This window comes from Mirounga leonina, unplaced genomic scaffold (genome assembly GCF_011800145.1).
Source record: "Mirounga leonina isolate KUSES-001 unplaced genomic scaffold, KU_Mleo_1.0 Mir_165, whole genome shotgun sequence".
Classification (NCBI taxonomy): Eukaryota; Metazoa; Chordata; class Mammalia; order Carnivora; family Phocidae; genus Mirounga; species Mirounga leonina.
This window is the reverse complement of record NW_023270415.1, coordinates 80804791-80830871: the sequence shown is the minus strand read 5'-3', so window position 1 is coordinate 80830871 and position 26081 is coordinate 80804791. Positions and strand designations below refer to the sequence as shown.

At 62.5% G+C, this 26081-nt stretch overlaps 1 protein-coding gene across 13 annotated transcripts in view; it reads left to right on the top strand.

The window, feature by feature from the left end:
- The window catches only part of TSNARE1 (t-SNARE domain containing 1), a 163606-nt gene that overhangs the window by 75332 nt on the left and 62193 nt on the right, over window positions 1-26081 (top strand). For 4 of the 13 annotated variants that reach the window (XM_035012027.1, XM_035012025.1, XM_035012031.1 and 1 more), the window contains exons 10-12: window positions 6303-6464; window positions 17665-17737; window positions 19065-19520. In XM_035012027.1, the coding sequence (XP_034867918.1) occupies window positions 6303-6464; window positions 17665-17737; window positions 19065-19520 (691 nt within the window). Of the gene's footprint in view, window positions 1-6302; window positions 6465-17664; window positions 17738-19064; window positions 19521-20107; window positions 20892-23132; window positions 23216-26081 lie in introns of those variants that run through there. The other 9 variants (XM_035012034.1, XM_035012033.1, XM_035012032.1 and 6 more) reach the window with 6 other exon arrangements.

Genomic DNA, 26081 nt, shown 5'->3' with positions numbered 1-26081 from the left:
CAGCAGGCTGGTGGATACGAGTGCCTTTAACCTGAGGTGGGCGTCTTCAGAAGCCCTACAGTTGGAAGCTTCCTCCTGAGACCCGGGACGAGACGCGGGTCTAGCACCGTTCTCTTCCCCACCGCCCTGGAGGGCGTGTGCAGTGCCCTGAGACACGACACGGAAGTGAGAGGCCTATGGAGGCCTGGGGAGGAAGAAGCCCCATCAGAGACCGCATGACTGCATTACTGGAAGATGTGGATGAGTCTGCAGTGAACTTAGAGCTAACAAGCGGTGGCAACAGGGTCAGTATACAAGGAAGCACTGGGTGCAGAAGACAGTGTGCAATGAAACTTAGAAAGTGACCCCGTTTGGAATGGCATCGGGACTAGGAAGAAGCCTTCGAACAGCTATTCGAGCAAGGGTGCTGCCGTTGCACTAGGGAGTGGAGGGTCTGTCCAGGGCTTGATGCCGGGTTGGCCAGGGTTCGAGCTGGGAAAAAGGATCCTGTTGAGCAAATGACAAGTCCAAGGCCAGACACCCCTAGCTTTGCATCTCGGTGTTGGAGTAGCCAGGGAAACCGTGCACTCAGTCCCTGTGAAGAGAAGAGCCAGCAAGATCCGCTCCCGCGGTGGGCATGGTCCCCTGTGGCCAGTGGGTCCCTCCTGGCGGTTGATGCAGGGCCATTGGCTTGCACGCCTCCCCCGTCCTAGAGCAGAAGGACCCTGTCCCCTCCGCGCAGGGGACAGACACAGCAGTGGGCTTGGCCAGGTGCCATGGGATGCACGTGCTTTCGCCGAACAAAGAAGTCTGCATCGAGTCTGAAACAGGGAAAGACGTTGTCTTACGAGCCAGCAAGCCTGGCACGGCTGTGAAGGCTCTGTCTCTTGGTGAGAAAGTGCTCCAGGCCGTGGTCCATTCTTATGTGGCTGAGAGGGGCCAGGAGGGCACATGCACAAGACTGCCATGGCCAGCAGGTCCTTTACCGCAACCCGCCCCCCACGTGCAAGAAGCACTTCGGCTGGAACATGGACCTACAGGTGAAAGATAAGGCAATGAAGCTTCTAGAAGATACCATAGGAGTCTGTCTTCACATCTTTATGGTGAGCAGACATTTCTTACACAGATGAAAACGTACCAAGTATAAAGCAGATCAACTTGACTTCCTTAAATTAACACACCCTTAAGGGAGTGAAAATCAGTGTGAAAGAAGGTGTTCATGTACGCATGTCTGGAAAGGACTGATGTCCGTAATATGTGAAGATCTCTAAGAAATCAATAAGAGGCAGACAACTCATTTCAAAACCATGAAAGGGCAAGAGCCTTAGGCACGTCACAAAAGGGGACGTCCGCATGGCCGGCAAGCGCACGAACGCGTGCTCAGCAGGCGTCATCCGAAGCAGGCCGAAGGAGCCCATGGGGCTCGGTCACTGCCCGCCCCCTCGCACCCACCGGAATACTCCGCGCAGTCAGCCTCCAGGGTGCCGGGAGGCTGTGGGGCAGCCGGAAGTCTATGCCGATGGGAGCTGGCGGACGCCACCCTCTGGGCCCTGAAACACTTCCTGGATTCATGTGTTCTCTTTCCTGCGACCTTGCAGTCCCTCCCCAAGCGCATGGCCGGTGGGGATGCACATGTGCATTCACCTGAAGTCGCCAGCAGGCCCACCGTGTGATCTCAGACAGAGTGTTGAGCCAAAGAAGCCTGAAACCAGAGAGGAGGGAGGGCAAATCCCAGCCAAAGTAATGGGCAGGGTTAGAAGCCAGACAGTATTTCCCTTGGTTGGGGGCAGCATGATGGCTGGGGGGCTGCAGGGGCGCATCTGGGGTCCTGGTGATGTTCCATGTCCTGCCTGAAGTCTTCTCTTGGTAAGAATTCAGACCTGTGCACTTCTGATTTCTGGACCGAAGATGTGTTGTGTTTCAGCCACATTTTTTAAGAAGGAAGAGGATGGTCAGCAGTGTTTCTGAGAATTATGGAAGAGGAGGGTATTTCCAGGAATTCTGCAAACTGTGAACAGTAAGATGACGTGTCATCCTGTTCCACACAGGGGTGGTTGTGACACTGATCTCGCAGACTTCGGAGCTGCTGTCTGCAGGCTGGCGGTCCTGGCGGCGGGTGGGGCGCCCACCGCCCACCTTCTCCCACCGGAGCCGAGTGCCGGCCGTGGCCATGAGCAGGTCAGCCCTCCAGGCCGGTCCATGGTCAGTCTCAGACCCGGTCAGGCCCAGCCAGGGGGCAGCGCCGTGTGTGTCTGGGCTGGCTCCTGCCCCTCAGTGGGGACGGTCTGCGTCATGCGCTGCCATCGGCCGGCTCAGCGTAGGTTTCTGCCAGAGCTCCGTGTGTTTGCGGCCATGGTGGGAAAGACATGCTTCATCTTCCTGTGTTCGCTGGGACTCCTGTCGTACTTCCCCGCCGGGCACAGGGTGGGGTGCCCCTGGCCTCTGGGCCCCAGTGCTGTTATTTCACGTGGGTGTCGGGGGACAGATCACTCTAGTCATGCTACTTCTGATATTCTGGGCTTTGACGAGTCTCCAGAAACTTCCACCAGCCAACAAACAGCGTCATTCATTATTTGGAGAGATTGATGACCAGCCTTGGGCTGCTCCACAGAAGCAGTTTTCCCAAGCCCATGACTGGCTCGCGCCCTGACCCCTGCCCTCCCACCAGGGTCATGGACGTTCCTGCGCGGAGCCCGGGGTCGGAGTGCGCGAGAAAGCGGCCTGTTTCCCAGAGCCCCTGAGAGCCCAGGGGGCCCGCTGCGCACCCTCCCTGCCTCAGCTCTTCTCACGGGAAACTGCTCTCAGCCCCGCGGTCCGGCAGTCGCGCTGGTTGGTGGGTTTCTTCTGTACAGAGTGGGACCCAAACCGCGGCCTTGGAGGGAGGAGAAAGCCGGCTTTGTTGGCCGCCTCTTGTGCTGGAGAGCTGCCACACGGCTGCCCCCCCTCCCCGGCCCAGCGCCTTGCCAGCAAACCCTAATCCCAAACTGGGCCTTTGTGCGGAGAATAAAGGGGCGCTTTCCGATCCTGCCAGGAGACCAGGTGTCCAAGCCGTGTCCTGCTGCCCTAGCTTGTTGCGTGCCCCCCGGGGGCGGGCTGGCCGTACCTGTGTAGTGTGCAGGCACCTTTTGCTCCCAGCTGTCAGGCTACTGCCACGGGCCCCAGAGTCCAGGGCAGGTAACGTGTAGTGTCCTGGGCATGTCTGTCACCCCGTGTCTGAGCACTTCTGCCTGCTGGTCCGTAGGCGTTGTGGTGGTTTTTCCAGTTCCTTCTCTCAGGGCTCGTGCTTGCGGTGAGCCTTCCTGCGTTTCTGTCCCCAGGTGCACAGACAGGGGGCCCTCAGGGATTGTCAGGTGTACCCGGGAAGCTTCCCGAGCGCCATGCCAGGGCAGTGTCCCTGGTGGAGCGGGTGGCTGTGTGGCCTGGCGTGGGACGGGCCCCTGGGGGCGGGCGCCTGCACCAGGGGCGGCACGGCCCCTCACAGCTCCCCCCTGCTTCCGCCGGCATGTCATCTGGATGTGCACCTGCTGATGCAGCGAGGTGTTTCATTCTGCTCGCTCCCTTCCCGGACTCTGGGGCGGGGGTCTCAGTGCCATGCCGAGGGTGGACGGGGCTGGGGGAAGCCAGGGAACTTGCCAGGCTGGCAGCCAGTGAGGGTTGGGCCCTGGGCCTTGCGTCTGGGCCCAGGTGTGAGTGCTTAGTGGGGAGACCCCCGCTCGGTCCCTTTTGGTGGGAGCGAGGGTGCCCGGCAGTGCCCGAAAGGGATGCGGGAGAGGTCAGACCAGCGGCGCAGCTGTGTGGTGAGCACCTGGGGATGTGGGGCCCTTGTCCATTCTGCAGATGAGGACACTGAGGCCCAGAGAGTGCGGTGCTGGGCCAGAAGCTGTGCTCGCTCCATGGCAGCCCCTCCCGCTGCCGCCTTCCAGCACCGCTCACTTCCTCCCGCCCACGCCGGGAAGGGGAGGTGGTAATTGCCACCTTGGACCAGTAGCGCTTGTCAACACATTTTTTAGGTCTTTTATTTTATGTTCATGTATCCACGTCTTTATTTCTGTAAAGGCCTCTGCTGACTCTGGGGAAATGGGGGAAGAGCTTCCTCCCGTGGTAGCGTGGTGTGGGGGCAGAACGTCGGCTTTGGAGGAGAACTGGGTTAGTGGGGGCCTCACCACTCCCCCTGGTGGGCCCGCACCGTCGACCTCTTTGCCTGAGCGTGAGCGTACCCACTTTACAGGTCGTGAGCCACGCTGCAGAGAAAGAGCACCTGGCCTCCACCTTGTCTCTGCCGTGGCTCACAATGGTGGCCGTCCCGTGGCCACCAGGGCCTTCTGCAGGCCTTTGTCAAAACTGCTGAAATTGTTGTTTGGGTGATTTGTTGGCTTCTGTGTCCACCAAGTCCATCGGGACATGGGGCTCTTACCGTCTGCCCACTGTACCCCCCGGGCCTGGCACGGGGTGGGCCAGCATGGGCCCAGAGAGTGTGCGGGAAAGGTGGTGCTCTCCCCACAGCTGAGGCCCTCTGAAGGCTGCCCGTGGGGGCCATACTGGGCCGTGGCATGGCCGGCACCCTGCCCTGTGGCCCCAAGTGGCACAGGAGGGTGGGAAGGTGGGCTTGTCGTGAAGGGAAAGGAGAGAAGAGGCAGGTGGTAGCCTCTGAAGCCTCCTTCTGGGCTGCCCAGCGGGGAGTGTGCTGGACACGGAGGGAGGTCCCGTGAGAGATGGCCAGCCCTGCGTTTCAGTCCCAGCCCGTTGCCCAGACACGCGGAGGGGGTTCGACCAGGGTTCGAGCATTGGGTGATTGGGGGTGGCGGCTGCACCCTGCCGTCTGTTCTCGTACCGGCACGGCCTCTGGGCAGGAGGAGGGTGCCGTGGTCAGAGTCAGCACCTGAGGCCGGACTGAGGGCAGGAGAGGAGCCGAGGACGCCCGGGTGCAGCTTGGGGGACGGAGTCAGCTGGGGAGGAAGCTGCTCCAGCCAGGGGCTCAGGCCGGCCCCTCCCTCAGCCCTGGTCTCGGCATGTGGTCCTCGTCGCTTCTCACCCTGGAACTCCTCTGTGTCAGAATTGGAGCCTGGAGTCCCGGCTTCACATCCTGCCTGTTGTGGATTCCTTGGCCTCTTGGCCTCAGCGTCCTCATTGGTAAAATGGGCACAGTGCTCCTTTGCAGGGTGTTCGGGGTCGTTGGAGATAGCTGGCTGGAAGGAGCTTTGACATACTGGGAGGTGAGGAGCATGGGGTCGCCAGGTGGCTCTGCCCATCCTCCAGGGGCCCTTTGAGTCCCTTCTCTTACACACACACTCACCCGTGTACACACGTGTATGTACGCACCCCCACACACCCCAGCCCTGACGTGAAGCGCAGCTCGGCTGACTTGGGGGTGGGAGGGTGGGGAGCGGGCTGTGAGCTGGGGCCTGGCCTTCTGCTGGGGGGAGGGGCTGAGGCGGGCACATCGTCGTCTTTGCTGTTGCGTGTTTTCCGTGTGAAGCCAGGACTCCACGGTGGGACCCATTCCCACCTCCTGCACTCCCTCACCCCTGGGGGTGCGCAGAGTGGAGACAGCCCCCCACAGGCACCCCTGCGCGTCTGCTCACTTGTACTCAGAGTCCCATCAGTGAGCAAATCGTTAATTGAAGGGAAAAGCCGCATTTTACTGAATTCCAAAATTTGGTAAATTAAAGCAATCAATACAGAATGAGATGACAAAGAGCTCTCTGGCTCCCCTTTCCTGGGACCCAGTGTCCACGAGGCCATGTGCAGGACCCGCCGCCCCTGGTGGTGTGCGCGCCCTGCTGTGTAGGAGGCCACGCCTCCGTTTCCGCAGCCCCTGCCTGGCGGCTGGACCCTGACTGTGACCTGTGGCTGCCCCCAGAATGGACTTCCAGTGGCTCACAGCCCTGTGAGAAGCGGCAGTTTGTGTCCACGTGCGAAGGGCCGTTTCTCGGGTTATCACCAAGAGCTGGGAATGCGAGGGGTCTGTGCTCCAGCAGGGCTGTGGGGTGGGGGGCTGCCGAGTGTGCCCTGAAGCCAGGCCTGGGATGGCCTGAGGTGGGCTCTGGGTGTCTGCCGGACCCTGATCCCTGCAGCAGCTCTGCATGGCCGGCCGGAGGCCTCGTGGCTGCAGCACCCGTCAGGGCTGCAGAACCCAGGCTGTGGGTCCTCTCCCTTCCAAGAGCATGGGCTGGGGGGCCTACAGACCCCTGGAGGCCCCTGGTGCCCAGAGCCGAGCCTTAGCCCGACGGGGAGCTGCCTGCCATGAGCGCGGGGAGCAGCGGTGGCCTGGGCCGGGTGGCAGCTGGGCGCACCTGCACTAAGTGGTCTGTGTCTGTTGTCAGCAGAGTCCCCGGGCGCCTTTTGCTGAGCTGCCTGATGATGAAAAGATCTTTAATGGGGGTGACAGCATGTGGCAGGGCCAGGAGCAGGCGCTGCTTCCGGAGATCACAGAGGAGGACCTGGAGGCCATCCGGCTGCGTGAGGAGGCCATCCTGCAGATTGAGGTGAGGACCTGGCCTGGTGAGTGTGTGTGGGGGGGTGATTGTGCGAGTGACGGCACCGCTGGCCTCTTGTCCCTGGGTACTGGGAGTGTGCTGAGAAAGCAGCGGGATGCTGGCTCTGCCAGCAGTGGGCCCTGAGCCCCCCTGAGCCCCCGCGAGCCCCCGCGAGCCGCCGCACGTACCTGTGGGCGCATTCTCTTCCCCCTGGGCCTCCATCTCCTCATCTGCCTGGGAAGTTGGAGCTCCTTCCAGGGGCTGGGTTTCTGGACACATGTCCTCTGAAAGCAGCTTCTTCTAGAAAAACAGGAACCTGGGCAAGTTGGTAAACTGAGTCCCTGGTGCAGGACCTGTTGCCGTGTTTGCTGTCCCTGGAAGGAGGTGGATGCCCTGCCAGGGAGGCGGGTTCAGCCTTACTTCTGCGGCCCCCTCCCCACTTCGGCCACTGCCTCCGTGAAGCCCCCGCCCCTTCACACTGTCCTGCTCCTCGAAGGGGAAGGTGATGGGCTGCTCCCCCCTGCTGGGACATCCAGAGTAGGACGAAACGCACGCACGCCTACGGCCCTCTCTGTTACAGCAAGACCAGCTTTCCACCAGAAGCTGAGAAAGGGATCCAAGCATGGTTGCCCCTGAAGACATGGGGTATTGGGGTCCCGAGAGGCAGGGAGATCTGCCTCTTGGGCTCAAGAACTGAGGTCCCTGTAGGAAGGGCCCCTCTGGCACACCACCCGCGTGTGGGTGGTGGGGAGAAGGGCAGAGGTTGGGAAGCCGGGCGGTGGGGGGTGCTGTGCTCGAGGATGGGGCCTTGTCCTGGCACCAGGTGGGGTCCACCTCTGAAGGTGAAGCTGCAGGATGGGGTTCCGAGGAGCCCCTTGTGTGAGTGCGGTTCCTCCCACATCGGGCAGGCCAGGCCTGGGCCCTGCTCTGGTTCTCCGTGTGGTGTCTAGGCAGAGGGTGGGCTTTACCAGGGGTGATTGGCCCCATCAGCCGAGAGGGAGGGGCCTGGGGCCCTGGCCCACCTAGGACCTGGGGTAGTGTGGGACCCGCCTGGATCCAGCCGGTCTGTCCTCGGCCCTCAGAGCCTGGTGGGGGTCAGCCGGGCACCACTGTGGCCAGCCTCACGGGGAGCTGATGTCCTCATGTGCAGCACGAGGGTGATGTGGACCTGCGGTCGGGCTTGCCCGTGGGTCTGTCCCCAGTTGTGCGGCTGGCCCCGGTGACAGAGCTGCTCAGTGTGAATGGGGGGGGTGGGCAGAGGCTGGAGTCCCGGGGACAGGTGGGCTGCCCCAGGCCCCCACAGGGCCGGCCCGCAGCGCAGCTGCTCGGGGGCTCGGGGGCTGCCCAGAGCTACAGGGGACAGGGGACAGCGGTGTGGGCAGGTGTGGGCAGCAGCTTCAGGACATGCGTGGGCGGCTCTCGCTGCCGCCACCTGCAGTTTCCCTGTGGAACGGAGCTTCTTAGCACCCCCAGTCTGCCCCCCACATTCTCCCCTTTGTCCCTCCCGACCTCTGGCGGCTAGCCTGTTACTGTCTGTCTGTCCCCCAGTTCCGGGGCCCCCCATCACGTGTCAGGCCCAATCCCCAGGGCCCTGCGTAGCTGCTCTGACGGAAGTGGTTGAATGCACTGTACGACGGGCTAGTGCCCCCACCACGGCAATAGAGGCCCGGGGCCTGCACCCCCGTCTGCGCTGCCCTCCTTGCGGACACTGAGGACCCCCACGGGCAGCCTCTCATCCTCGCGTGGCTCCCACGGGGGGAGTTGCTCATGGCCAGCAGGGTCGTCAGCTCGCTGTCCAGGTGGGTCTCTGCCTGCCCAGCCCTGGGCCCACTTTTTGGCAGCGTGGCAGTCCAGGGGTGGGATGGGGGCCTGAGCCCCACAGATGCTGACCCCCATGCGGGGTGCTGTGCCCAAACCTCTGGCCCTCAGAGCCGCAGGCGCTGTCCTTCCGCCCCTTGCTTCCATCCTGCTGGGCTGCTTCTGCTCCTCCTGCAGACCTGCTTGGCTTTGGGGACGGGTGGCCCCACCCTGCTCGGCCCCACCCAGGCCTGCTCGGCCCACCGCCGCCCCACCCAGCTCCACGTGCCCCGCCCTTCTCAGCCTTGCCCTTCAGCTCTGCCGGGGCCCACACAGCTCCACCTTGTCCAGCTCCACCCCACCAGCTCAGCCCAGCTCCTCCCCACTCAGCCCTGCCCTGCCTGCTCAGTCCTACCCTACCTAGCCCCACTCTGCCCTTCCGCCCTCCTGTGCCCGACCCAGCTCAGCTCCCCTCCGCCCTGCTCCTCCCTGCTCTGCCCTGCAGGCCAGGGCCGCTCACAGATAGCCTTATCAGCACAGCCACTCCAGGCCTAGACTCTGGGGTCCTCTTCCTGACTTCCGGCCTCCTGCGCCCCAACGATGCTCCACCCTCCCATCACCGAGTACTAGCGGTGGGCCTGGGGCAGTGCTGGCCCGCTCCCATCAGGGCTGCCCACACGTGTGGAGTGTGGGAAGGAGGGCCGCAGGGCCATGCGGTGCGGCTGGCCTGACACCCCTGCCCCAGACAGGCTCCCACATAACCTGCAGGCCGGGCTGGTGGCCTCGCGAAGCACGAGGGCCTCTTCTTTGTTTCTGTGGGAAGACTAGAGAGGGAAAGCACTGTGTGCAGGTGGAGCTCTGGGGACACCCGGCCACGGAGGGCTGTGCCTGGCTGCTTTGGTAGCTGCTCACCGCCCCGGGGAGGGCCATGCTCGGCCTGTGGGCTCTGCACAGCCCCTGCCAGTGGGACGTGCACCTGCGGAGGGGGCCAGGCCAGGCACGCTGGTCCCAGGCACAGGCTGTCAGGACACCGTCACCCCCTTCCTGATGGAGAGGCCACACTGCTGGGGCCCATGTGGCCTGAGCCCTCGCTCTTCCTGGGCAAGGTGCATCCAGAGGGCCCGGCCAGGGTGAACAGCATGCATGCAGGAGCCAGAGGATGGGCCCCTCCGACAGGGAGCGGAGGAGGCGTGAGTTATGGCCCCCTTCCACCAAGCTAGCTCTTGGCCTCTCTGGGCTCCTTCTCCTTGCCTCTGATTTGGAGGCAGCTGACACTGACCACCTGACACTGGTCCTCGGTGGGCCATGACCTGGGTGACCCCACACCTCCCAGGGCCCCCAGGGGCTGGGTGTGGATGGCTGGCAGCCTCCTGGCCTGCAGCCCTGTCTATAAAGCGGGAAGGGCCGTTTCTGTCCCGCTGGGAGCTAGGACTCTAACTGGGCGTGGGCGGGAGGAAGCCCGACGGCTGAGGCACCCGCTTGAGCTGCGTCCAGGTGTGGGCTGGCAGGTGGCCGGGCGGTGGGCAGCTCTGTCCCCAGGCCTGTGTGCTGTCCCTTGGTGGTCTGTCTGTCCACCACAGCTGTGCCTGCACGGCCGACCAGCCTCTCCTTCTCTGTGGCCTCGCCCCTGCCTCCCGGGAGTCTGGCCTGCGGGGCGCAGTCCCCACTTCGCATTCCCACCGGTCGTGTACCCTCGTCCTGTGCCCGCCACAGCGGAGCACGCACAGCAAGGCCATGGCCAGTCTGGGCAGAGCCAGCCCTCCGGGCCGCAGCCTCTCACGTCCCTTCTGGCCTCAGATCCCCTCTCTGAGCCCATTTCCTAGTCCTGTGGGGCTGTCAGAAATGGGGACCCTCAGGTAGTGGGCTGTGGGAAGCTGCCCCTGGAGCTCTCAGCTGAGTCCCCTGTCCTGGAGGTGCCCACCTCCCAGAGGAGTGGAAGGTATGTGTCTAGGGCCTCATGCTCCAAGGTGCGGGCAAGGAGACCCCTCACTTCTTTCTCCTGGGAATGAGGCTGCCCCAGGAAGGTGGCTTGTCCGTTGTCCTCACAGCTGCGGCCAAGACCGCCCGTGGTCCAGTGTGGCCTGTCACCACCTGGGCAGCCAGCCGGTTCCAGCAGGAAGGGCAGTTCTCACTGCGGAGTCTGGAGGGGCCGCTGTGGATGCAGCGGGAGCTTCCTTGTCCCTTGTGGGGGGGGGCTAGCTGGCTTCGGGCAGCTCGTGATTGCAGAGGGGAAGTGGAGGTCTGGCCCAGGGTCCCAGCCCCAGCCATGCCACTGCCTGGCCGTGGGAACCCCGAGGGGTTCCTTCTGGAAGCTTCAGTCTGTTTATCTGTAAGGCAGGACCATGTTGAAAGGGTTGAGGGAACACGAAAATCTTTGTCAGCCTGCAGGTGACGGTATGCTGCAGAGATGGACTGCCTGGCAGGGGCCTCACCTGGGCAGAGCCAGACCTGGTGGGTGTGGGTGGGGCAGGGCATAGCTCACAGCAGCCCCCGCAGCCCCTGCCTCACCCCTCCCTGGGGACTCCTCGAGGCCCATGCCCCAGTTCACAGCCCCAGTTCACACCCTGCCAGGCCCGGTGTGGGCTACTGCTGACTAGGGGTTCACCCCAGCGGGAGACCCTGCTGTCACCAGGGCGCTGAGGTCGGCCGAGAGCCCGGGTGCCAACACAGTAACGGCGAGGGACCCTTCCCAGGGCCGGTCTTCTCTCGGGGAAGGAAGACTCTCCTGTCTCCCGGTGCTAGGCTCTTCCCAGCTTCTTCACGTGGAGGATCCAGCGTGCTTTTGTGACGCAGCCTTGGAAGCCCCGCGGCCTCGCCTCGGCCCCGTTGGTTAAGGCAGTCACGGAGGTGGAGGCGTGCCGGGCTGCCTTGTTAGGAATAGCACAGCCGGTGTGTTGGGGTGGTTCCCAGGCCCCCCGGCACCATTCCGTGGGGCACACGCTTCCCTCGGTCCCTTTCCGCCAGGTGTCCTGGTTCTTTGAACACGCTGGTGCCTTCCTGCCTGGACCCTCTTCCTCCAGACGCTCGAGCAACTGCCTTCTGCTTTGTACCTTCAGGTCTTGACGCAGGTGTTGCCCGTCTAAAATTCCAGTTTCTCCTCTGCGTTGTCGAACATACCGTGTCATGGATGATCTTGTGATTTTTCTTTTCGCGAGAACGGAGCCCACGGAGGCAGGGACTCTTGTCTGTTGTGGTCGTTGCGGTGTTCCTACACCACAGAGGACACACGACACGATCTGGACGATCGATGACTGTCGTTTGCACAAACACATGGCTGGATGGAAGGATGAGGGACGGGTGGTTGGGAGACGGATGGAGGGGAGGACAGATGAGTGGATGGATGGGGGACGGAGGGATGCATGGTGCGTAGGTGGATGCGCGGGGGCCGGCCGGCCAGCCGGATGGGTGGTGGGTGGAGGGATGAATAAGTTTTACGTGCGGGGACTCTATAGCAGATCTGTGACTTAATCAGAGAGCTCTGTTGCCTGTATTTATATGCATCGTTTTATCAGCCCTCACAAAAGCTCTGCGAGAGTGAGCACTCCTGTGTTCCAATTTTATCCGAGACGATGCGGAGGCTCAGAGAAGCCACGCCACTTGGCCCAGCCGTGCAGCTCGTGTGTGGCAGAGCGGGGACGTGAGTCCAGGCTGCCTGACTCAGGAACTGGGCTCTGCCGGCGGGCGACAGTGTCTGACCCCTGCCTCTCTGTCAGCCTCTCCCCCCGGGGGGTGGAGGTGGGGGAAGGGTGCAAGCGGTCACCCAGGTATGCAGAGTCTAGGAGCTGGGCGTGGAAGGAGCTGGCCCGCGGGGCCCAGCTCTGCCTACCCTCGGCCCTTTACCGAGTCCTGCTTGAGGCTGGCTCTTCCTGCCTGGAGGGCGGGCCAGTGCCTTGCCTGCCCGGGGCCGGGGAGGTTGAATGAGACGGACACGTGCTTCTAGCCATTGCCAGCAGGTAGCAGGCTTGCCAGGCACTGGTCTGGCTGACAGAGCTGGGGCCCGAGTCGTGTGTCCACTCCCAGCCCGGGCAGCCCACCTCACCTGATCTCCCCTGGGAGGGTGGCGCTCCGTGCTCCGGTCCGGAGTGGGGGTCGCTTGACCCAGCGCATTAGCTGCTTGGCAGGCCCAGGAGGGAGGAGGCTGGGGATGAGGAGGGGCAGGAGGGGCCTCCAGGCCAGGCAGAGCCCCCGGGGCCCAGCTACCCTCCCTGAGGCCGGCGCCGTGCAGCCAGAACGCGGGCGGTGGGGGTTGATGTGGCCGATGACGATAAATAAGTGAATAAATCCGTGAAATTTGGCGTTCCATTAACTGGAACAGTCGTGTTACGGGTGGATGGTTGCCAAGATCCTAATTATAAGAAGAGCTTGTGTAATAGAAAAAGTGCCATGGTGTTTTCTTTCTTTTCGGTCCTGGAAGTGAAGGGAACACACAGGTGCATGCGCGCACACACACGCATACCCATCGGGGTGTTACTGTGTCCCGTGCAAGGTTGTTACTCCGTGGTGCCCGTCGAGGAGAACGAAGATTCTGTGAGAGCTTTTAACGATTGCTAGTTTTAGAAGCCATCAGGAAAATAATTGCATGATTTAAACATTTATTTACTAAGTGAAGGTGTTTTGAGTCTCTCTCTGCCGCCCACTCTCCCGCTTTCCGGTACCACAGCTGGTGCTGCCTGCCATCCCTGGAGGGTGCCGTCTTGGGGCAGCTCTGGGGGGCTTCTGGGCACCCAGTGCAGGCCCACCTTCCTTCAGGCCCGTGACCAGCCTGGCTCCGAGCCCTCCCCTCCAGGACCAAGGACCGGGCTTCTGCCGGAACGTGGCTCCCACCCAGGCTCCTGGTGGGCCCCACGTCTCTGGTGTATCCCCCAGGCGTGCCCGGGAGTTGGGCCCCACCTGCCTTTGGCATCCTCCTCCCGGAGCCGAGGCATGCCCAGGTGTCCAGGCACAGTGACTAGAGGGACACTGTCCCTGCCAGTGGCCTGCACCGAGATGTTCCCGTTTTGCATGCTGCCTGCTGCTGAGGCTGTCCGTCCACACCTCTTCTCTTGGGCCCTCCCTCTCCTGGCAAATTGGCAGCTCTGTCCCCAGAGCCGGCCTAGTCTCGTTGCCCCATCCATTCTGCAGACGGCCATTGGATGCTGGGGTGAATGAGACACAAACCCCTCACCCCCAGGAGGTCCCAGGGCCTGGGAGCTGTCTTGCCCGAGAGCCAGGCACAGCGGGGTGAAGACCTGTCCAAGGAGCACCACCTCCCTGCTCCTCCCTGGCACAGAGGGCCAGGGCTGTGGGCAGGGACTTGCGGGAGGCTACTGCCTGGGGGTCTGGACGGGGTCTGCAGCCCCAAGCTCACCAGCCCCTCCCCGTAGTCTGCTTCCCTCCCGAGGGTGGTCCCTCACGTGTGCCCCCTTGTGGCATCCCTGTCCTCCCGCCCACAGTCTTGCAGCCCTCGGACCTGGCAGAGACCAGCTGAAGCATGCGGGGCCTTGGGACACCCTCTCATCCTTCGTTCCTCCCCAACACGGCTTAACTGTTTAGAGCAAGGAGAGTCTTTATTCAAAATGATGGGGGATGTCTTACAAAACGGAGAATGCTGGGAAGGTAGGGTGTGCAAGCACCCCAAGAGCTGGGAAACAGGGGTCCTCTTGCATAGGGGTGAGGGCTGGGTGACAGCTCTCTGGGTCAGGGGGTGTCCAGGCCTGGGGAGGAGAGGAACTGAGCTCCAAGTGGTTTACCAGGCCTTTCGTCCTGACAGGTCAGGGGGATGAGCATTCTGCTCACCTTGTAGGAGGCACAGAGCGGGAGTGAGGGGCTCTTGTCCTGGGTAAACAACGGGGTGCCCTTGCGTCCATCACACATGGGGGAAGAGTCCCATGGAGAGGGGGTTCTCTGCAGAAAGCATTTTCCAGAACACCAAAGCGGGGGGATGGTTCTTAGTGTTGCTGTTTCCAGGGGTCCAGCCTGAGCTTCTGTTGAAGACAAATGGCGTTTATGTGTCGCTGACTGAGAGGGTCATGGGTCATGGATCTTGGGGGTGAAGCAGGGCCTCAGGGCGGTCTGCTGGGGACTCCTGCAGCATCAATCAGCCCGGAGGCTGGCAAAGATCAGGGGTCTGCGCGTCGGGCATTTTGAAAAGAGGGAGGCCTGGAATAAAGAAGGGTGTGTGTGACAGGTGACCTGGACCGCCAGGAGCCCAGGGAGTGGGAAGCTCCCGGTGCGCAGCCCTGAGATGTGGGTGCCCCTGAAGCATGGTCCAGGGTGGGTCACCCTGCGTAAGGCTCCCTTCCTCTGCAGTGCTGCTTCCGGCGCACTGAGGGCTCTGGGAGTCGGAGCCCAAGTGGACGTCTGCGCATCTCCGCTCACGCCAGCCGACCAGGTGGTTCCCACTCTAGGGGGCCTGCCGGGCCAGCCGGGTGTGGACAGGAAGTCCGGGGCGCGGCCCACCTGGCTCCATCTGTCCCACTCTGGGCAGGGCCCCATGTGTGGGCTGTCACCGGCTCCTGGCGGTGTTTTGAGAACTGCTTCCTGCAGAAACCTCCTGCCGGGGTGGGGGTGGGGGGGTGGGGGGTGGGGGTCAGGCCCTGGCGGGGAATGTTTGTAAAGCCGGCTGGCAGCAATGGCACCATGTATTGGCAGCAAGCTGGAAAACTGCCTTGGCCGCTGCATCTTTCAGGGAGGCCTCCCCAAAGTCCAGAACGTGAGCCAGACTGGGGACACCGTGTTCTGTCCCGGCTGTCCCAGGTCATTGGGGTCAGTGCTATGCCAGACCGGGACAAGCCAGCTCAGCCGCCACGGAGTATGGTGGCTGCCCCTCCGCTGGCAGGTGGCCTGAGAGTCCCAGGCCCCTGGGAGGGTACTGGGCTCGGGTCCCCTGCTCCACAACACCCCTCCTTGCCCGGTCCTTTGCTGAGTGTGGCTGTGCCCCTAGGCCAGCCGTGGCCCCCAGCCGCCCTGCCCGTGGGAAGAGACAGAGTGCATGCCCATGAGTCCTGCCGGTGTGGGCAGCTGTGCCGGGTGACCCCCCATGTACTGACGCCCGGGTGTCGTGACTGCCGGGGTGCCCTGCAGTGGTGAGGCCCGGCTGGGTAGTGACCTGGGGTAGGCCAGCCCAAACTCGGCTGTGATTGCTGGCTCCAGCATTGGTCAGTCACATACCCTTGGGAGAGACCCTTAACCTCTCGGTGACTTGGTTTCCCTGTCTGCAAAGTGGGGGTACTGGTAGGTGTGCTCACATATAGCATGGGGAGACTGAGTCACCTTAGAAAGGCTCCTAAGAGTCCCAGAGTCCAGGTGCACCCAGGACCAGGCTCAGGGCCCCCAGATGAGCCTCCTGTGAGAGGCCTCGGTGACCAAGCTGGAGGTTGGGCATGGCTGTCCCCTGCCCAGCCTCTGACAGGGTTGGAGCAGAAACCTGGAAATCTGGGCAGGGAGGTAGTGTGACTGAGGCTCTGCTGAGCCTGCAGCCTTTATCTCGTGACCTTGACATCTCAACTTTAGGGTGGAGCCTAGGCTTGGCCTCCCCAGCCGGTGGCCTCACCCGGAAGCTGTGGTGACGGGGATCCCAGAAATGGGCCCAGGCCCAGGGCCACCCAGCACCCACCCATCTGCTGCCGTCCTCCAGAAACGAGACCCACAGGCTGGCCTGTGGGCCGCCACCTTCCCAGCCACGGGCCCTGTTTCTGCAGAGTGGCCGTCTGCCCTGCACCGTGGTTAAGCCCATAATTGAATTGCAACTGATAGTACACGTAGGTTTAAGATCATGCTAATTGCTTCGTTTCCCAGAACACTCCTAAAAAGAAAATGAATTTCCGTGTAGTATTTTGCAGTGGGTGAAATGACCCTTGTGGAAATCGATCCAGGTTCCAGAATGAGCTGCAGAGCGGGAGGGCCTGGGGTGGGGTTCACACCCCCGCCCCTCCACACCCTCCCTCACTGGCATGAAGGAATCAACCCACGTGCCAGGCACCCAGGGAGGAAGCTTTGGTTTTGCTCATGTGATAGATGAGGAAATCTGTCCCCAAGGTGAATGGTCTTGCCCAGGGTCACCTGGCTGGCCAGTGGAGGAGCTGTCTCCTGCAAAGTGGCATTAAAGAAAAGGGTGGCCTTGGAGCCAGTGGGCACAGGTGTCAGTCCCACCCTCCCTCTCTGGTAGGCCTTGGGGGTCATGGACCCCCTCGAGTGTCCACAACCTTTACTGTCAGGTGGGTGTTGTGACCTGGCCTCAGGGCTGCTGCCAAGTATGACGGTGCTGTGTGACGTGCCCCCAGCATTGCTCCAGGCGTGTGGCCTGTGAAGAATATGGCCACGTCCCTCACAAGCATCACTGCTGCTTTGCTGGCAAATGGAGATAAGACATTTGAACAACATGGAGGATGCAAGATATGCTTAAATGGGATACCCCAAATTCTCTTGGTCCAAATATCTATTCCTTACCCTGTTCACTAGCTTCATGAAGCCACTCAGTCTTTCCATGGCAGTGGGACTGGCATCCATCCACCATCTACCCATCTACCCATCCATCCATCCATCCATCCAACCACCCACCCACCCACCCACCCGTTCACTCATCCATCCACTATTTATCTATCTATCCACCATTCACCACTTATCCATTATCTATCCATCCACCATCCATCCATCCATCCATGTATCTACCCATCTACCCATCCATCCATCCATTCATCCACCCACCCACCCATCCATCCACCCGTCCACCATCTATCCACCCATCTATCCATCCATTCATCTTCCTGTCCATCCATCCACCCGACCATCCATCAGTTCATCCACCTGTCCACCCATCTACCATCCATCCACCCATCCACCATATATCCACCCATCCATCCATTCACCCATCCACTGTCCTTTCATCTACCTATCCATTCATCCATTCATCTACCTATACATCCACCCCTCATCCCGTCCACCATCTACCCATCCACCCATCCACCCACCCACCATCCGTCCAACCATCTGTCCATCCACCCCACTCCCTCAGGATTTATTGAGCAGCACCTGTGTGCTAGCTTGTGCCAGGAGCTGGGTGTACAGAGAGGGAAAGATACCACCTTTCAGTCAAGGAGCCCCAAAGCAAGTATGGGGAATGAGGTGTCTACAGGACCAACAGGCCTGTGGGAGGTGCAGACAGTGTTGGCAACACTGCCCTGCATTTGATTGTGGCCCTCCAGGGCTAGCCTTGGGTCCCCTGTACCCAGTGAGGATGCTTACAGCCCTGGGCTACCCAGGGAGCTTGGGGTTTGGCCTTGGGATCAGGTAAGAATGTTCAGATCCCAGCCCTGTCTCTGACTTGGTGGGGGCATGACCCAGGCTTGTTCCTGGTTCTTGGCTTTCACTTAGCACTCCCTGATGGCTGTGCCCTTGACCACCGCACCTAATGGCCATCTTCTTGTTTCCACAGAGTGACTTGTTGGATGTCAATCAGATCATCAAGGACTTGGCCTCCATGGTGTCAGAGCAAGGGGATGCCATCGGTGGGTATCTGTGCTACCCTCTGAACCACCTGCCCCACAACCACATGCCCTTTCCCCCAGGTGTAGGCAGGGCTGCCTTCTAGATGAACAAGAGCCAGGGTGGTTCTGGAGGTCTGAGCCTCTGCTGCCCCTCCACTCTATGTCCCCAGGTCTCCCCAGCCCCTCAGGAAGGCCAGAGTTGGGAAAGCTCATGCAAGAGGGTGGCCCACCCATTCTGCTCATTGAAGAGTCTGGGCCTCCATGCCTCCCACCCTGGGCCTTCGTCCCATCAGAGGACTCCCCAGGGTGAGGACAAACTGTCCTGGGTGGGGGAGGGGTCAAGGCTGCAGTGGGTGCCCCAGCAGAGAGGGCTGGACATGTGGAGCCCAGAGCCACCTGGAGCGGTTCCCTGTCCCTGGTTTCTGTGTTCCCTCCACGTGAGACCTCAGCCCCACCCAGCCTGGTCTCTCCACCTCAGGTGGCCACATGGTTCTTCTGCTGCTGTCCCGAGGGCCTGGGAGCCCTGAGTGGGCGGTGTAGGAACCATGGTTCTCTGGTGCAGAAGCGTGGGGCTGACTCCTGGCACCAGAGCCACTGGCCAGCACAGTTAGCTCCCAGCCAGCCTCTGCCCCCCTCCCCGTTCCAAGGTTCTGAGGTCCGTGTGTGTCCTGCTCCCCACGGGGCAGCCTGGCTGTCCCCCTGGCTGTGTTGCACCCCCAGGAGAGGAAGGGACCCCGGGGCTGCTGTCCAGCACACTCGCCTTTCGCCCTCTCTCAGAGCCTGGGCTGCGTGCAGGGCTGTGCTCAGAGGCTGTGCAGTGGGCTGCCCCAGCATGCCTCGCGCTGGTCTCCACAGGCCCCTGCCTGCCTGGGCTGCACGTCCTCCTGCCCCGCGCCCCTGTCGGCCTCAGCATGGCTGCCGCAGCCATTCCCACCTCTGGCTGGCTGTCTCCGGCCGGGGTGTGCAGAGTGTTTTGTCCACTCCAGATGTCACCCAGATGGTCACTCAGTCCCAGTGACAGACTGATGGGGAGGGGCCATCTCCAGGTGCAGGGGGAAGAGGGGCAGGCAAGGGCTGACTCGTGGCCACCGTGGTCAGGGCCTGGGGACCCTGGGGCACCCGGAGTGGGACACCTGGGGCCGAGAGCAGCTGAGACCGCAGGGCCCCACGGTGTGCCGCTGTGGGTGATCCAACCGTGATGGATGATGGGCAGGGGCCCGTGTGCCCCTCTGCGGGGACCAGGGAGGCTGTGAGCCTGGCGGTGCTCGGCTGGGCCCGGCCCGGCCCGTCTGCTCCCCAGCTGGCCGCGGGCCTCTGCCTGCTCCCTCAGCCTCTGGTGCCTTTCCAGGGTCCGGCAGCAGCAACACGTCCCGGCAGAGCTCCAGCCCAGAGCCAGCCGTGGCGGCCCTGCTGCCCGGGCTGGGCTGTGCGCCCCTGCGGCGGGGCCTCCACTCCCGCACCAAGACGCGCAAGCCCAACTTCAGCCCCCAGGAGACGGAGGTGCTGGTGCAGAGGGTGGCACGCCACCACCCGCTGCTGTTCGGGGCGCTGCGGGGCACGCCCTCCCGGAAACACCGCGTGTGGAGCAAGATCCTGCAGGCGGTGAATGCGCTGGGCTACTGCCGGAGGGACCTGGGCGACCTCAAGCACAAGTGGAGGGACCTGCGAGGGGCGGTGCGCAAGAAACTGGCGGAGCGCCCGCGGGCCCCCGGCCTCATCCTTACCCCTGTCGAGCGCATGGTGGCCGAGACCTTCTCAGCCCCAGCCCCCCTAGGCGAGGGCCAGGCCGCCGAGCCCCTGCCAAGTAAGTGAGCCCCCTAGGCCTGCCTCTGTGCTGGGGTTCCAGTGAAGGGCCCCAGGGAGCAGGACCCTCGGGGAGGGCTGGGGGCCTGTGGGTCTGACCAACACCCACGTGTAGATGGGAAACGGAGCCTGGGGTCCGCGAGGGGCCCACCCACCGAGGCAACAGAGGAGCTGGGGCTCAGAGTCAGTCTCATCCTGGCCCCAAGCTGGGAGCCCTTCTGGGGGTCCCCCCACAATGACGTAGCACAGCCAAGGGCCTCCAGAGGCTGAGGGGGCAGAGGACAAGGGGCCATGCTCCCCTCCCTGTCCCCACCTGGTGCCACTCTCCTGGTGTGGGGGAGGGGGACCACCCTGACCCCTTCCTGTGCTCTCGTTATGGGGGCCCTTTTCCCTGGGGTCACTCAGCCCCCAGAGTAGACCAGGGCAGTGTCCAGCGGTTCTCAGCTTCCCAGGGCACACTGACCCCCCACTCTGAGCCCATGCGCCCACCTATAGGCCTCCTTATCTGGAAGTTTCTGTGTCTGGTGAGGAAGGCATGGGGTGCTTGGTGGGGTCTTCCCGCTGCACACAGCCACCTCTGGCCTCCAGGGTGGTGCTGGCCTGGACTCCTGGTGCCACCTCCTTCTGCACCTCCTCCTGCCGCTCCTCTTCCTCAAGACACCTCTGAATGTCCTGGTCAGTCTGCCGCAGCGGCCGCACCCTTCCTCTCGGCCAACATGGACTCTTTGCTTCCTGAGGAGCTGCTGGAAGCCCCTTGGGGATGAAGCCTGGAGCAGGACCAGCTCTCTCTCGAAGGCCACAGCGTGGACCACAGGACCCAGCCTGCACACAGGTGCCTCAGCGGATGGCTACAGCACAGCGTCTAGTGGGCCCAGCGGAAGATGTGTGCAGACGCGCCGTTCCCTGGGGGCTGGCCTTGGTCATGGGCCTGGGAGACGGTGCAGGACAGGGCCAGCCTGGCAGGCCAGGGGAGGCCGCCACAGTCTCCTACAGGCAGGGCCAGACCCCGTTTTGGGGCGCTGCAGGGCTGACACCCCCACCAGGCCCACCCCACGAGTCCCTAGCCCTGGAGCCGGGCAGGAATTTGGTGGCTGTGTTGCTCCTGAAGGTCACTGGTGCTTGGCTTATGGAGGGGTCTAGTCCAGCACAGACGTCCCTGCCTGCCCTGCTGGGCCAGGCACCCCCTTCCCTAGACCCTGCAGCCCCTGGGCTTGCCTCCGTCAAGGCAGCCAACTGACTGGTTCCTTAGTGCTGTGAGCTCCTCCTGGGAGTGTCCGTCCCGGGACTGTGCTGATTGTCACTGAGTGACGAGTGAGAGGGAGTGGCCTGGGGCCGGACCTGCCTGACAGGGCTGAGCTATGGGTCAGGGAGGCGGCTACAAAACCTGATTCGGGGTGGGGAGTGGGGGGTGGGTGGCAGAGACTACTGCCCCAGGTCCCACCAGTTCCTCCGTCCCGGTCAACGCTCGCCTGGCGCCTGGGCAGGGTCAGGCCTCCAGGGGCCTCTCCCGGCCACAGGGGCTGAGGATGGCCAGTTGGTAGAGTTTGGGGCCTCCATGGGGGGCTGAGTAGGCAGTTCTCTGGCTGTGCCTTGAGGTGCACCCCCCTGCTGCCTGTGAGTGTTTGGGGAGTGGTGCTGAAGGGGGTTCTCTTCGGCCCCCCAAGGCCTGGCCCGGAGTCTGGGTGCCCCATAGTCTCTGGAGCAGAGGCCCTGCAGGACAAGCTCCCGCTGAGCAGCCCCTGTGCGGGGCCTGGGGGTGAGTGGAGGGCACCTGCAGATTTGCCCCTGACCAACTCGGGGTCTTCGAGACGAAGCAGAGGTGGTTCAGGGCCTACGAAGCATCGGGGTGTGCAGGCTGGGTGGTGGGTTGCCGCCTGCCCGCGGGCAGCCCCTCGGGGAGGGAGCTGGGTCTGGGGGGCAGGTCTGCTTGTACCGTGGCCCAAGGCAGAATTGGGTCTGATCTGGGGGGCGCTCTGCAGGCCGAGCATGTTCCTTCTTGGTCTGAGGTGGCCTTCGGCTGTGGGATCGCTTGCGTCGCCAGGGCCTGTGCTCGGTGCAGGCCAGACTCGGGCTTTGTCGGAGCCTGAGAGCAGAGTGCCGGCAAAGCCCGGGCTCTGTGCGGTTGCTGGACGGAGGCAGGACCCAGCTAGGAGCGTGGCCCCCAGCGCCCGGCACTGGCCCAGACCCTGCCATCTTCCCACGCGTGGGAGCCGCTGCTCCTGCCCTGTGCGTCCGCTCTTCCCTCCGCGGGAGCAGGGTGGGGCTGCTGCCGCCCACGGCCTGGGGGTGCGACGTGGCTCCCTGGCACCTGAGCAGGGACCTGGGTGGACACTGGGGGGTCAGCGCTGCACATGGGGGAGAAGCAGGGGTGCCCCAGCTTGAGAAGGGGTGAAGCCCTCCTTCCTCTGCTTCCAGTGGGGCTCCGCATGGAGGGGCTGGGCTTTGGGTGCGGGGGAGGGAGCCCCAGAGAAGACAGCCCCTCAGAGCAATCCGCTGGGCAGGGGGCACGCCGTGCGCCGGTGGTGCCTGCGTTCATCTGGGCCTTCTCTGCCGCGGGCCTTGGGCCTGCCGCTCCGCTCCGCTCCGGGGCACCCCGGCGTCTCGTGCTCCAGGGGAGATGAAGGCTTTGAATTGAACTATTTCTGCCTCCGAAGTCCTGTGAGTTTGGGGTCCTGTCTCCTTGCGCTTGAAGCAGGAGCTGTGTGTTCGCAGTAGCTGGCAGTATCGGCCGCTGGCCGTCGGGGAGAGCGCCTCTTGCTGTGGCCACAGGCTTGCTCCATCTAGCGCTACCAGGATCCCTGGCGGTAGAAGAGGACACAGTGTAGACGTGTGCTTCACCTGGATTCAAACCCAGTTCCTACTGCGGGTGAAGGTCACAGTCTTAACTCACCATCGCTCTGTGTGTCCCGCAGCCTAGCCTTGAGTTCTGAGTGGGTCTGGCACGTTTTCACAAGGCGGCCTTTTTACTGCCGGCATCGTGGAGTGGAATGCTCTGGTTTCCTGGGGATGCTCTGGGCCTCATGAGGGTGGCCCAGCTGTGCTGCTGGTGGCACTGGTCAGGGCTCCGTTGACACCCCCACCAGGCCCGTGCCTGAGACACCACATGGAAGCCTGAGCCGGTCGGCCACTGTCTGGAGACCACGGGCCAGCGTGCGCTGCCGCCCAACCACAGCCCCAGGCAGGATGGTCCTTCTCGTGGCTCCATGGGACCTGCAGAGACGGCCTCTGTCCCTTTCTTCGAGGCAGGGGCCATGGTCAGGAGCAGGAGGACTGCCCAAGGGTGCAGAGAGGTAACAGGGCCAGGCCTCTTTCGGGGCTGGCCTCGGCCCTTTCCTGAGTGGGCTGTCCTTGCCCTCAGGGGCACCTCCTGATGGCTCGGTGACCAGGGCCCATGCCAGCCACGTGGCCCAGCGCCCCATCCCTGCAGCCTCTGCCTCTCTGGAGGCTGGACTCCTCACCTGGCTTCCAGTGAAGCCAGCATGGGGTCTTAGTGACCACTGGGGGGGCAGCGGCCATCTACCCCCACACCTCTGGGCCTGGGCTCCCCGGGGCTCGCCCTTGGGGTATCCTCAGGGTCACACTCTGTAATGCCTTCTGTTGTCTTGATTTGCAGATAGTATTGAAGCCAGCCTTGAGGCTGCGTCCTCGCACACAGAGGCGGCCAGCGAGCTCCTGGCTGGAGCCAGCCGGCACCAAGTAAGTCAGTATGAGGGGACAGCACGGCTGGCCCGCGGCCCCCCCGTCCTGTCTCCCTGGGAGGCCTAGGCCCTGCCCAGTACTTGGGGAGGGGCCCGCCCACAGGATTTTCTCTGAGTCGAGGGGAACTGGTGCAGGGGAGGGGAGAGAGAGGACTGCGGGGTCTGCACCCAGGGTGCTGTGCACCGCCACCTGCTGTCTGCACCCCTGCTGAGGCTGGAGGGCACGGAACGGGTCATGAGTGTGAGCAGGACCACGTGGGGCATCTCACTGCCGTGGTTGCCCGGGAGCGCACTCACCAGCCTGCCTTTCCAGAAAGCTCTGTGGCTTCTCTTTTGCCCGGAAGGGCAAGCTGGGTCTGGTGGTGTTGTCCCCTTCCTCTGACCCTCCTACTCCTGCATCAGCTGCCCAAGCACCTGTGTGGCTCAGGGCTGCCTCTGGCCTGGCTCTGGTCTGGAGGCTGGGGTGGGCCCTTCCTCTTGGAACCATCGGAACTTGGCTTGGGACAAGTTGGCTGGCTCAGGGAGTGAGAGCAGATATCAGGCCTTTATTTGCTTGTGATGGGGCTTAGAGCAGCCCTGGGGACTGACGGCTGGGCCTCCGTGCTAACCCGCCGCCACCGCCGCCACGTGAGCACCTGATCAGGCCAGCTCCAGCTGGGAGGGAGGGCTGGGCAGCCATCCTCCACTCACTCCTCACTCACTCACCAGCCCTCTGCTCCGTGCCGGGCTCTGACACACAGAGATGGACACTGTAGAGCCTGTCTCTCCATGAGTGGGCATCCCAGGGGGAGGGTGGGATGGACGGTCCGGTCCAGTGAGAGGTGGGGCAGGGAGAGTTTCCTGGGAGAGCGCAGGCTCTGTCTTGAAGGCCAGGTAGTAGTTGTCCTGGTGGAAAGGACAGCGTGCTCAGAGGCCGAAGGAGGAACCACCCAGGCAAGGTCAGGAGTGTGAGCACTGTGTGGGGGCTGCGGTGGGCAGGAGCAGGGCAGAGCGTTCCAGGGGATGATGCCCTCATTCCCTGGGGTCCCTGGGAAGTCAAAGCTGTGTTGGCTTTCCCTCTTCTCCATCAACGGCCCTCAGTATGAAAAGTCGGGGTGACGGAGGGTCAGCTGCACATGAGAATGGGCGAATGCTGCACCGGGAGAAGAAACAGGCTGTGCCAAGGTCTCGTCTGCAGGATGGGAGCAGAGGCAGGCTGACGTCTGTTCGGTGCTCACTGCCTGGCCCATGGCCCCTGCCACCTTACAGCACACTGAGGGCAGCTAGGCCCTCCACCTGGGACCTCTCCACCAAGCTTGGTCCTCCCGGAGTGGAAGGTACAGTTTGCAAATGACAAGCAAGACAGACTTGCCCGAAGCTCAGGGCCGGGCCTCTCTGATGGGAACTCTTCCAAGTGGCGGGGCCTGCCGGTCGCCCTCACCAACAGCTGCGTCTTGAGAGGGAAGCAACAAGTCCGCAGGGCGGCTGCCTCCATGAATATCCAGGGCCGCCAGGTCGGAAGGATCGGTAGATGCCAGGAGCACAGAAGGAAGATGTGACAGTGAGGAAGAGGAGCAGCAGCAGGAGGAGGTGGAGGCTGCATGGGTGGCCACCTGTGTCCATGGACACCTCATCAGGCTCAGACCCCTTCCCCTGTCCCATTCCCAGGGAGCTCATTGGACCCTGCCCACTATCACTACCCCATTTCCATTGCAAAGCAGTAACTCCTGTGCCATAGGTGAGGTGAGCGAGGCTCAGACCCAGGAGGTAAGCCCACAGTTGCTGCCACATAGGAATGTCCTCCCACTCCTCTCCACTAGCATGTTGGGACGTGTCCAGCAAGACAGGACATGGCACAGCCCCATGTTTCGGGTCCAGTTTTTCCCTGGGAAGTTGGCCAGTGTACCCCCCACACCCTGACAGGAGGAAGGGTTAGACATCCCTACAGCCAGACACTGGGGATTGGAAGTCCAGAGGAGAGAAGGGTTTCCCAAAACTGCATGGCTGTCAAGAGGCAGAGCTGGTTTTGGACCCTAGGCTCTAGGATTTCATGTCCAGGGCTTTTCCTGCTGCCTTGGGGAAACTCTGGTACACTCTCTCAGCCTCCTAGAACATCCACTTGCTGGAGGAGTGGACCCAGAGATCCATGGATAGGTGCCTGGATGGATGGAAGGATGGATGAATGGGTGGGTGGGTAGAGGTGAGGGCAAATGGATGGGTGGATGGAGGATGGACAGATGGGTGGGTGGATGGAGGATGGATGGATGGGTGGACAGAGGCGTAGATAAATGGTTGGGTGGATGGAGGGTGGACGGATGGGTGGATGGGTGGAGGATGGATGGATGGATGGATGGATGAATGGGTAGATAAGAGTCATAGGTAAATAGATGAGTGGATGGAGGATGGATGGATGGATGGATGGATGGATGGATGGGTGAGTGGACAGAGGTGTGGATGGATGGGTGGACAGAGGCATACGTAAATGGTTGGGTGGATGGAGGGTGGATGGATGGGTGGACAGAAGTGGATGGATGGGTGGACAGAGCCATAGCTAAATGGCTGGGTGGATGGAAGATGGATGATGGATGGATGGGTAGACAGAAGTGTGGGTGAATAGATGGGTGGATGGAGGATGGATGGATGATGGGTGGGTGGGTGGATGGAGGATGGACAGATGGATGGGTGGACAGAGGTGTAAGTAAATGGGTGGGTGATGGATGGGTGGATGGATGGATAGAAGATAGATGGGTGGATGGAGGATGGATCATGAATGGGTGGGTGGATGGAGGATGGATGGATGATGGATGGATGGGTGGACAGAGGCGTGGGTAAATGGGTAGATGGAGGATGAATGGATGATGGATGGATGGGTTGATAGAGCCATG